The 12,052-nt window shown below is 36.7% G+C and overlaps 1 protein-coding gene across 3 annotated transcripts in view; it reads left to right on the forward strand.

Annotated features, from left to right (window-relative positions):
• CHN1 (chimerin 1) overlaps window positions 1–12,052 on the forward strand; it is a 203,547-nt gene that overhangs the window by 149,401 nt on the left and 42,094 nt on the right. For all 3 annotated transcript variants that reach the window (XM_068544885.1, XM_068544886.1, XM_068544887.1), the window contains one exon: window positions 2,518–2,595. In XM_068544885.1, the coding sequence (XP_068400986.1) occupies window positions 2,518–2,595 (78 nt within the window). The remainder of the gene's footprint in view (window positions 1–2,517; window positions 2,596–12,052) is intronic.

Genomic DNA, 12,052 nt, shown 5'->3' on the forward strand with positions numbered 1-12,052 from the left:
CAGCCACCTGAGGGGAGCTAAGAAGTTTTTCATCCTAAACCATTGTTTCCTGTCTTCTTAGTGCCCTAGATAGTTGCCCAAGTTGTAATTATTCCAGTATTTCTTGCTTAGGTAGAAAAATTACTCAGGAAAGACAGTATGACTCTGCAGAGTCTACAGTAGACCTGGCCTCTCAGTGACAAAATGTTCACTTTTACTCAGCCATGAATTTTCTGGATAAATCTACCATGAATATTTTTATGCTTTGGTTGAATTTTAGTTACTACAGCTGAAGGACTGGGGTGATCTATAATAAAGGACCTTGATCCGAAATACTCAGGAAAAAAAAGTTACTTGGGTTACATGGGTGATTGTTTTCTTTATCTTAGTAACTTTAACATTCAGTGTTAAATGTTGTGGAGAAAAAAATTACTGTTAAATTTGCCTTTAGAATCTGTTTTTTTCTGGGCCCACTGAGAATCAGATAAACTTCACTTTAGGTTATATGTGACTAAAGAGTTGGCTGGCCTTTATATTTTTAGTCATCATGTGACAAACTAAGTCTAAGCTGAAGAGTAATTTAGGTTAGGCAAGGAAAGTTCTTTCCATTGTATTTCTTCTTGGGAAAAAAAATTTTTTTTGTCTCATACTAATCACCTTAGGATATAAATTTGTGGAAATGAAACATCTGTAGATGTAAATATTAACTTGCCTTCTGTTTTCTTAGAAATGTTTTTAAAAGAATAAACCGTTTTAAAAGTTGGAACTATATACTCAAAATATTTGGGGGTGTTTAGAAAATCAGTCATTCAGTATCATCAATATCTAGCATGGTTTAAGGACCACTTCATGCCCTGATTAAATTAGAATCTGCATTGGGCCCATAACCCCTGTAGATTATGAAATCTGAGATAAAAATATTTGCAATTATCTAAGGAAATGGACTGAATTCATTTCAATATAGAGTTTTAGATTCTTTAAATACAGTGTAACCTTAGAATCATAATGGGTTAAACTTAATTACTATAGCATGAGGAAACAGATGGGAGGTGTTTAAGGAACTAATATGAGAAAACTTAAGCTTATATAGCACCTTAGTAAAAAAGTATTGTATAGGTATTGCTCTTAAATGGAGCTGGATTTGAGCCTCTTGCCCAGCACCCGCCTTTCTACGTCAGCAAACAAACACCTAAGGTCCAACAAGCACAGTTACACTACCTCTGGGACCTGTGAACATGAGGAATTATTCCCAACCAGCTTGCACTGTGACCTGGCCTGAAGCTCTTTGAATGAAGAATGTTGAGACTAAGAATGAAAATAGTGGTTGGACCTATTTAAGCATAGATCCACAACAAAACTACTCATGGTAGGAAGTCAGAACTGAGCGCCCCAGGGTGTTGGCAGCATTATGTGCATGCTTCTTGCTCTCCATGAAAATAGAATGATAACTAGTTAAACTCCTTTTCTTTTTCATCAAAATACTTATCAGCTTTTGCTCATCTTGAATAAAATGGAGTTTTAGTTAACTAACCTCAGTCCATATGCACAAAGGTAGATTATAGATCAGCCTTTGATAATTTACCTGGCAGTGGTGCGTTCTTTTTAAAACCTAGTGCTGTGTGTGTTAATTTTCCTTTACTTTTAATAGGTTAAAAAAAAATCCATTTTGTAATGATGCATGACTCATTCAGTGCTCATTGTCTTCCCACTAATTTTTTTTTTTTTTTTTTTTTTTTTGCCTTGAGCCAGCAAGAAAATCTTACATGAGAGGAGGGAGAAACAGACAGCGAGTTGAGGAATACAGTACTTAAATACTGTTGCTTGGTTTTCATTGGTTATCTCCTTTCTTACGGTGACCAGTCTAATCCAGCCTTCCTTGTCAAATCCCTCCCCTCCCCCATCCTCTGCCAGGGGCTTCACAGGGTGTCAGTTGCTAGAAACTGACTGCAGGCAGTATGTAGGCATCTTTCATTCAGGATGGACATTAATATATTGACTAGAAAAGAAAGCTTTTAGAAATGTGTCATTTGTCAAAATTGCATGGCTTTTTAAAAAGGATAGAGAAATGCTGAATGTTTTGTATGTTAGCATCGACTCTATTTCTGTTCAGACTCTTAAGTTTTCAGAAGCTTAAATATAGAGCCCTTTAAAAAAAAAAGGAGGAAAGAAGAATTTTTCTGGTTAGTCGACCTCTTTTTAAGAAGTGCTTCATCATCCTCCTCCACCTCTCCGTGATGTTTCTCTGCAGCTCTCTGTAGGGTAGGGTTCTGTGCTGGCTGGCAGAATGCTCATTTGTTAGCTGAATAGAGTTCATCGACAGACATAGATCAATATAGGTTTTCTTTATTTCCTGTGAATTCCAAAATGCCATCCAAAGAGTCTTGGTCGGGTAGGAAAACTAATAGAGCTACAGTTCACAAATCAAAACAAGAGGGCCGTCAGCAAGATTTATTGATAGCAGCCTTGGGAATGAAACTGGGTTCTCAAAAGTCGTCTGTGACAATCTGGCAACCTTTGAAACTCTTTGCTTATTCGCAGTTGACATCACTTGTTAGAAGAGCAACTCTGAAAGAAAACGAGCAAATTCCAAAATATGAAAAGGTTCACAATTTCAAGGTAAGAATATTTATTTTTAACCTTTTCTTATAAGAAAGGAAATGCACATTACTTGAAATATACAATATTAAAGTGTGTCTTTTTAAAACCAGGACAACTGGACGAAAATGTTCTTGCTATTCAGGGAATGAAGATGTTTTAAGCATGATTTTTTTTTAAGGAATAGCTTAATAAAGGTGATAGAATCCAACCCCATTTGCTCTGATGCTGATTTAGTATTCTGTTTGATCAGTGTATACTGAGTGGTAAAAGTCTTGACTGATATTTAAAAGATCTCATCTAATAATGATTTTGGCATTATATTTATTTGTGATGCAAATACATCTAACTACCTTCGTGGGATATTTTGTGAGAGGATTAGATCTTATCTCCTTCCGTTTCTGGTAAAAAGCTTTGGCTATAAGAGGCATGTGCTGTTGCATCTGGATTGAGCAGATGGTGTGCATTTCCCATAGTTTCTGTCTTTTCTCCTCTGCTAATGAATTGACCATGATGAAAGGAGGATGGCTACCATGGGACCATTATGCTGCTGACACCAGCAGCTTCTCTTCACTTTTTGAGGATTTTCTTTCACTGTGTGTGTGTGTGTGTGTGTGTGTGTGTGTGTAGTTTTTAATTATTGTGCTACTGTGTTGTACCAACTATACTTTAATCATTTTTCATCAAGATGTGTGTGTGTGTTGATTCAAGCTGTGTGTAGATCTTGCCTGTATTTATAGCATGATATAAGACCTTGAAGTTCAGTCCTTTGCAACCTAATTCAGAGAACATACAATGTGAGGTTGTGCGTAAGGAGACCCAGTTACACTTCATGGGTAGATGCACTAGCATTTCTATAGTAACTTCCCAATAGTTATACAACTTTATGATGAAGTTCCTGAGACATGAATATTGTTAGTGTAGAGGAAATGGCATTAGTTTTGATGTTAGCGGGTATCTGTTTTCAAAAGATGATAAAGCTGGAAACCCTGATCTTCCTTTTATTTATTAATTTATTCAACATTTATTCAGCAGATAGAATGCACCAGGCTCTGTAGTAAGACATTTCATTCCAAATTTGCAATTTATCCCGATTTTTAACACTAGCATTAATTTTACTCAAATGCTAAATACCCAGCCCCCAATATGCTCTGCTTTTTCCATAGTGAAAAAGATTTTTATGAACTTCAGATTATTTGGGGATAAAGGGTACATTCCAAAATGTATGGGCTGTGTAAAGATTGCTAATATTTCAAGGTAAACCAAATAGAGTTTTCTTTTCCCTCTTTAAACATATTATTAAAGACCTGATCTTTCAACCAGTATCTTTGATGTAAAATGAAATTGAGACCATTCAGTGTGTGCATCCAGTCTCAACCACCTCTTCCATTTATGAACCTAAACAGTCCATGCAGGTACTAGTCCTCAGTGTCTTCTTGCATGATATACAACCTGGTCTTACAGGATTTTTATCAGGAAAATGACCCCAAATACATCCTTTTGCAAATATCAAGTTATGTGCATGTTCGGTCTCAAAAATAGCCATTTAGGTTCCTAAGCAGGAAACTGCAAACTTTTTAGAAATGGCTGAGATTTTAAAATATATCCCTCTGGTATGTTAAGCAGGAACAGATTGACCTATTAGGGATGCCATTTTAGTGCTAAGTCAAGTTCATTGTACATGCTTTCTGTCAATATTGATAAAAAGCAAAGGGTAGAGCTGTTCAAGGATTTGCATAAACAAACACATTCTCTATTTTTTTTTGGTTGTGTCTTCCAGTAATTTCTCAATTTTAATTTAACACATGACTTTCATGAGCAAATTTTGTATAACCAGAAAGTACTGACTATGGGACCAACTGTGACTCATAGCTTGGTACCCACGCTGTTTTAAAGATACTTGTTTTTTTTTTTTTAAAGAGGCATGTTAAACAGTAGAAGCCTGCTTCCTTCTCTGGAGCTAAAAAGTAAAACGAGCTTGGCCTCACTGTTTAAAAAAAGTAAAATATTTATGCTCAGGAAGAGCTCATGTTGGACAGTGAATTGCATTAGATATTTTTTTAGAGTTGCTAATAAGGTCAAAAGTCTTTGACTCTCAAAAGGATTTGACTCTTTCCATTGAAATTACTCTTTGTTTCTTAAAAAATGTTTCTGTGGGGTGGCATTATAAAAAAGAGAAGGAGGGGTCATACTTGATTTCCGGGCACATCCCTAAAAGAATTCAGACTCTGTGGCAGGAGCAGTGCTCTCCCACACAAATGCTCACTTAGAAGGTCACTGCCTGTGATATGTAAGTATGTCCAGTTCAGAGATTTATTGTAGGAAAAATCTGGAGCATTTACAAAATGATAATTGTTCACGTGGCCTTGCCATTGACTATTTTCTATGTTGGTGAAAGTGTACTCTGCCTAACCACCAACCCACTCACCAAACTCATTTCAATGTGGTTTTCTTTTTTGCCTCTTGAACTGCCTAGTTATATAACGTTGCTCTGTGGTGTCGAACAGCTGTCAAGTCTCATTTCAGAAGGTGAAACCATGAGTGTCATATATCTTTGGTGAAAGCATTTACCAAGGTGAAATCCCAAGGGAAAAAAAAAAAAAAATCAACTGGGCCTAACTCCAGACTCCAGGCAGGTGTTTGTTTTTTGTTGTTGTCGTTTGTTTTTAATAGGAGAAAAAAAACCCAGGAAGTCTTCCCATTTTGCTGTGTTATATAACACAGTCTTTTTTTTTCCCCCCCTATTGTTACTTACAAGGATTTGATAAAGCATCTATCACAAGAAAGATAGTTGTTTCTCTCAGGGAGGTCATCAGTTTAAATATAAATGTACCACATCCTTTAAAAATGATTACCCTGTAAGTTGTCAATGTAACTTAGAGTGAAAGTAATTTTAACCGTCTCCTGGATCAACCTCTCATTTTAAGAACTGCCCCATCCTAACACAACAGAGAGAGAGTAAGCACACAAGTGCTAATTTCTTAAACCAACGTAAAAACTAAACCAACTTAAAAACTAAGCAAAACAAGACAACCTCTGCCATTAAAAGTCAGACACAAGCACCCCACCAAGAGTGATTGCATCCTATATCTGAGGCTCTCCAGATAGGATGATAACTAAGACCCAGCCCTTGCCCTGAGGAACTTGCTTGCTATTTGTATGACCTTGGGCAGATTGCTTCATCTCTCTGAACCTCTGGTTCTGCATCAGAAAAATTGAATTCCTGTTATGTGTAGGTACTTGGTACGCACTGTTCTTGTTATTACAAATTGCCCCTAAGTGGGTATTTTTTCTGAATCCATGTCAAGACTGTTTCTTGCCCAGTAGCAGAGAGTATGATGCAGTTGAGAACCCTGGCATGATTGTGGTGCTAAAGAAAGCTCTTGCGTCTTTCTTAGCTCCCAGGCACAGTTAGATGTTACGTAAGAGCAGTGCATTTTCACGCACCACAGAATACAGTGAAATCCTCTGTATTTCTTTTACTCCCTTCAAATTATTCAGTGTTCCATTTGGTATGTTTAATTCAAACAGCTCTATAAAACAAAATCAAGATTACATATAATAATAACAGAAACCTGGCTACTTAGGCAAATTAAATAATTAAAAGAAGACATGAATTATAGACACTTTATTTTTTTAATTTTTATTTTATATTGGAGTATAGTTGATTAACAATGTTGTATTAGTTTCAGATGTACAGCAAAGTGATTCAGTTATATTGCATACATATATTTTACATGTATCTATTCTTTTTCAAATTCTTTTCCCATTTAGGTTATTACAGAGTATTGAGCAGAGTTCCCTGTGCTATACAGTCGGTCCTTGTTGGTTATCTGTTTCAAATACAGCAGTGTACATGTCAATCCCAAACTGCCAATCTGTCCCTCCCCAACACCCCATACCCATAACCATAAGTTCGTTCTCTAAGTCTGTGAGTCTGTTTCTGTCTTGTAAATAAGTTCATTTGTATCATTTTTTTAGATTCCACATATAAATATCATATGATATTTGTCTTTTTCTGTCTGACTTACTTCACTTAGTATGATAATCTCCAGGTCCATCCATGCTGCTGCAAATGGCATTATTTCATTCTTTTTAATGGCTGAGTAATATTCCATTGTATATATTTACCACATCTTCTTTATCCATTCATCTGTTGATGGACATTTAGGTTGCTTCCATGTCTTGGCTATTGTAAACAGTGCTGCAATGAGCATTGGGGTGCACGTATCCTTTCGAACCACGTTTTTCTCTACATATATGCCCAGGAGTGGGATTGTAGGATTATATGGTAGTTCTATTTTTAGTTTTTTAAGGAACCTCCATATTGGTCTCCATAGTGGCTATACCAATTTAAATTCCCACCAACAGTGTAGGAGGGTTCCCTTTTCTCCACACCCTATCCAGCACGTATTGTTGGTAGACTTTTTGATGATGGCCATTCTGAATGGTGTGAGGTGATATCTCATTGTAGTTTTGATTTGCATTTCTCTAATAATTAGTGATGTTGAGCATCTCTTCATGTGTCTCTTGGCCATCTGTATGTCTTCACTGGAGAAATGTCTATTTAGGTCTTCTGCCCATTTTTTTTTTCATTGGGTTGTTTGTTTTTTTGATATTGAGCCACATGAGCTGTTTTTAAGTTTTGGAGATTAGTCCCTTGTCGGTCACATCATTTGCAAATATTTTCTCCCATTCTGTAGGTTGTCTTTTTGTTTTGTTTATGGTTTCCTTTACTGTGCAAAAGCTTTTGAGCTTCATTAGGTCCATTTGTTTTTGTTTTTATTTCCATTACTCTATGAGACAGATCAAAAAAGATATTGCTGCGATTTATGTCAGAGACTGTTCTGCCTGTATTTTCCTCTAAGCATTTTATAGTATCTGGTCTTAAATTTACGTCTTTAATCCATTTTGAGTTTATTTTTGTGTATGTGTATTGTGTTGAAGAATGTTCCAATTTCATTTTCTTACATGTAGCTGTCCAGTTTTCCCAGCACCATTTATTGAAGAGACTGTCTTTTCTCCATTGTATAATCTTGCCTCCTTTGTTGAAGATTAATTAACCATAGGTGCATAGGTTTATGTCTGGGCTTTCTGTCCTGTTCCATTGAGCTATATTTCTATTTTTGTGCCAGTACCATACTCTTTTGATGACTTTAGCTTTGTAGTATAGTCCAAAGTCAGGGAGCCTGACTCCTCCAGCTCTGTTTTTCTTTCTCAAGATTGCTTTGGCTATTCGGGGTCTTTTGTGTTTCCATACAAATTTAAAAGTTTTTTAGTCTAGTTCTGTGAAAAATGCCATAGGTAATTTGACAGGGATTGCATTGAATCTGTAGATTGCCTTGGGTAATACACTTATTTTGATAATGTTGATTCTTCCAATCCAAGAACATGGTATATATTTCCATCTGTTTGTGTCTTCAATTTCTTTCATCAACGTCTTACAGTTTTTGGAGTTACAGATCTTTTGCCTCCCTAGGTAGATTTATTCCTTGATATTCTTTTTGATGTGATGGTAAATGGATTGTTTATTTCTCTTTTTGATCTTTCGTTGTTAGTGTATAGAAGTGCAACAGATTTCTGTGTATTTATTTTGTATCCTGCAACTTTAGTGAATTCATTGATGAGCCTAAGTAGCTTTCTGGTAGCATCTTTAGGATTTTCTATGTATAGTATCATGTCATCTGCAAACAGTGACAGTTTTACTTCTTTTCCAATTTGGATTCCCTTTCTTTTTCTTCTCTGATTGCTGTGGCTAGGACTTCCAAAACTATGTTGAATAAAAGTGGCGAGAGTGGACATCCTTGTTTTGTTCCTGATCTTAGAGGAAATGCTTTTAGTTTTTCACCATTGAGAATGATGTTAGCTGTAGGTTTGTCATATATGGCCTTTATTATGTTGAGGTATGTTCCCTCTCGGCCCATTTTCTGGAGAGTTTTTATCACAGATGTGTGTTGAATTTTGTCAAAAGCTATTTCTGCATCTATTGAGGTGATCATATGAGGTTTTTATTCTGCGATTTGTTGATGTGGTGTATCACACTGATTGATTTGCAGATATTGAAAATCCTTGCATCCCTGGGATAAATCCCACTTGATCATGGTGTATGATCCTTCTAATGTGTTGTTGGATTCAGTTTGCTAGTATTTTGTTGAGGATTTTTATGTCTATCTTCATCAGTTAGTGGCCTGTAATTTTCTTTTTTTGTGGTATCTTTGTCTGGTTTTGGTATCAGGATGATGGTGGCCTCATATCATAGAATGAGTTTGTGAGTATTCCTTCCTCTGCAATTTTTTGGGAAGAGTTTGAGAAGGATAGGTGTTAACTGTTCTCTAAATGTTTGATAGAATTCACCTGTGAAGCTTTCTGGTCCTGAACTTTTGTTTGTTGGGAGTTTTTAAATCACGGTTTCAAATTTCAGTACTTGCAATTAGTTGTTCATATTTTCTATTTCTTCCTGGTTCAGTCTTGGGAGATTGTACCTTTCTAAGAATTTGTTCATTTCTTCCAGGTTGTCCACTTTATTGGCATATAGTTGCTCGTAGTAGTCTCTTATGATCCTCTGTATTTCTGTGGTGTCCGTTGTAACTCCTCCTTTTGCATTTCTAATTTTATTGATTTGATCCCTCTCCCTTTTTTTCTTGATGAGTCTGGCTAAAGGTTTATCAATTTTGTTTATTTTGTTTTGTTTATTTTGTTTGGTTCTTTTCAAAGAACCAAAGGAGTTTCATTGATCTTTTCTGTTGTTTTGTTCATTTCTATTTCATTTATTTATGATTTCCTTTCTTCTACTAACTTTAGGTTTTGTTTGTTCTTCTTTCTCTGGTTGCTTTAGGTGTAAGGTTAGATTGTTTGAGATTTTTCTTGTTTCCTGGGGTGAGATTGTATTGCTATAAACTTCCCTCTTAGAACTGCTTTTGCTGCGTCCCATAGGTTTTGTATTGTCATGCTTTCGTTTTCATTTGTCTCTAGGTATTTTTTGATTTCCTCTTTGATTTCTTCAGTGATCCATTGGTTGTTTAGTAGCACATTGTTTAGCCTGCACGTGTTTGTGTTTTTTACAATTTTTTTCTTGTAGTTGATTTCTAATCTCATAGTGTTGTGATCGGAAAAGATGCTTGATATGATTTCAGTTTTCTTAAATTTACCGAGGCTCGCTTTGTGGCCCAGTATGTAATCAGTCCTGGAGAATGTTCCATGTGCACTTGAGAAGAATGTGTATTCTGCTGCTTTTGGATAGAATGCGTTATAAATATCAGTTAAGTCCATCTGGTCTAATGTGTCATTTAAGGCCTGTGTTTCCTTATTGATTTTCTGTCTGGATGATCTGTCCATTGATGAAAGTGGGGTGTTGAAGTCCCCCACTATTATTGTGTTACTGTTGATTTCTCCTTTTATGGTTGTTAGTATTTACCTTATATATTGAGGTGCTCCTATGTTGGTGCATATATATTTACAATTGTTATATCTTCTTGTATTGGTCCCTTGATCTTTATGTAGCATCCTTCTTTGTCTCTTGTAACATTCTTTATTTTAAAGTCGATTTTGTCTGATATGAGAATTGCTACTCCAGCTTTCTTTTGATTTCCATTTGCATGGAATAGCTTTTTCCATCCCCTTACTTTCAGTCTGTATGTGTCCCTAGATCTGAAATGGTTCTCTTATAGACAGCATATATACGGGTCTTGTTGCTGTATCCATTCAGCCAATCTATGTCTTTTGGTTGGAGCATTTAATACATTTACGTTTAAGGTAATTATTGATAGGTGTGTTCCTCGTGCCGTTTTCTTAATTGTTTTGGATTTGTTTTTTTCTTCCCTTCCTCTTTTGTTCTCTTCTCTTGTGATTTGATGACTAACTAACTTTAGTGTTGTGTTTGTATTCCTTTTTCTTTTTTGTGTATCTATTGTAGATTTTTGGTTTGCGGTTACCATGAGGTTTTGATACGGCAGTCTGTATAAAAACAAGATTGTTTTAAGTTGTTGGTCTTTTAATTTCAAGTGCATTTCCAATATACTGCATTTGTGCTCTCCTCTTCTCTCAGTTGGTCGTTTTGATGTCATATCTGTGTACAGATGATTTTCTACCTTTACTGTATGTTTGCCTTTACCGGTGAGCTTTTCCATTTTAATTTTTTGTTTCTAGTTGTGGCCTTTTCTTTTCTGCCTAGAGAAGTAAGTTCCTTTAGCGTTTCTTGCAAAGCTGGTCTGTTCGTGCTGAATTCTGTTAGCTTTGTCTTGTCTGTAAAGATTTCTCTGTTGAATCTGAATGAGAGCCTTGCTTGCTAGATTATTTTTGGTTGTAGATTCTTCTCTTTCATCACTTTAAATATATTGTGCCACTCCCTTCTGGCCTGCAGAGTTCCTACTGAAAAATCAGCTGATAACGTTATGGGAGTTCCCTTGTACATGATTTGTGGTTTTTCCCTTGTTGCTTTTAATATTTTTTCGTTGTCTTTAATTTTTGTCAGTTTGATTACTATGTGTATCGGTGTGTTCCTCCTTGGGTTTATTCTGCCTGGGACTCTCTGCGCTTTCTGGACTTGGGTGACTGTTTCCTTTCCCATGATAGGGAAGTTTTCAGCTATTATCTCTTCAAAAATTTTCTCAGGTAATCTCTCTCTCTCTTCTCCTTCTGGGACCCCTATAATGCAAATGTTGGTGCATTTAATGTTGTCCCAGAGGTCTCTTAGACTGTCCTCATTTCTTTTCATTCTTTTTTCTTTTCTGTTCAGTGGCAGTGATTTCTACCATTCTGTCTTCCAGCTCACTTATCTGTTCTTCTCCCTCAGTTATTCTGCTATTGATTTCTTCTAGTGTATTTTTCATTTCAGTTACTGTATTGTTCATCTCTGTTCTTTAGTTCTTCTGGGTCTTTGTTAAACTTTTCTTATATCTTCTCGATCTGTGCCTCCATTCTTTTTCTGAGACCTTGGATCGTCTTTACTATCGTTACTCTGAATTCTTTTTCAGGTAGATTGCCTATCTCCACTTCATTTAGTTGTTGTTCTGGGGTTTTATCTTGTTCCTTCATCTGGGACATACTCCCTTACCATCTCATTTTGTCTAACTTTCTGTGATTGTGGTTTCCGTTCTGCAGGCTGCAGTGTTGTAGTTCTTCTTGCTCTGCTGTCTGCCCCCTGGTGGATGAGGCTAAGAGGCTTGTGTAGGCTTCCTGGTGGGTGGGACTGGTACCTGCCCACTAGTGGGTGGAGCTGGGTCTTGTCCCTTTGGTGAGCAGGGCTGGGTCAGGGGGTGTGTTTATCAGGCAGCTGTTTACTCAGGAAGACTTTAAGCAGCCTGTCTGCTTATGGGTGGGGCTGTGTTCCTGCCCTGTTTGTTGGTTGTTTGGCCTGAGGCATCCCAGCACTGGAGCTTACAGGCTGTTGGGTGGGGGCCAGGTCTTGGTGAGAAAATGGCAGCCTCCAAGAAGGCTCATGCCAATGAGTACTCCCCAGAACTGCCACCACCAGTGTCCT

Source organism: Eschrichtius robustus, chromosome 5, assembly GCF_028021215.1.
Source record: "Eschrichtius robustus isolate mEscRob2 chromosome 5, mEscRob2.pri, whole genome shotgun sequence".
Lineage (NCBI taxonomy): Eukaryota > Metazoa > Chordata > Mammalia > Artiodactyla > Eschrichtiidae > Eschrichtius > Eschrichtius robustus.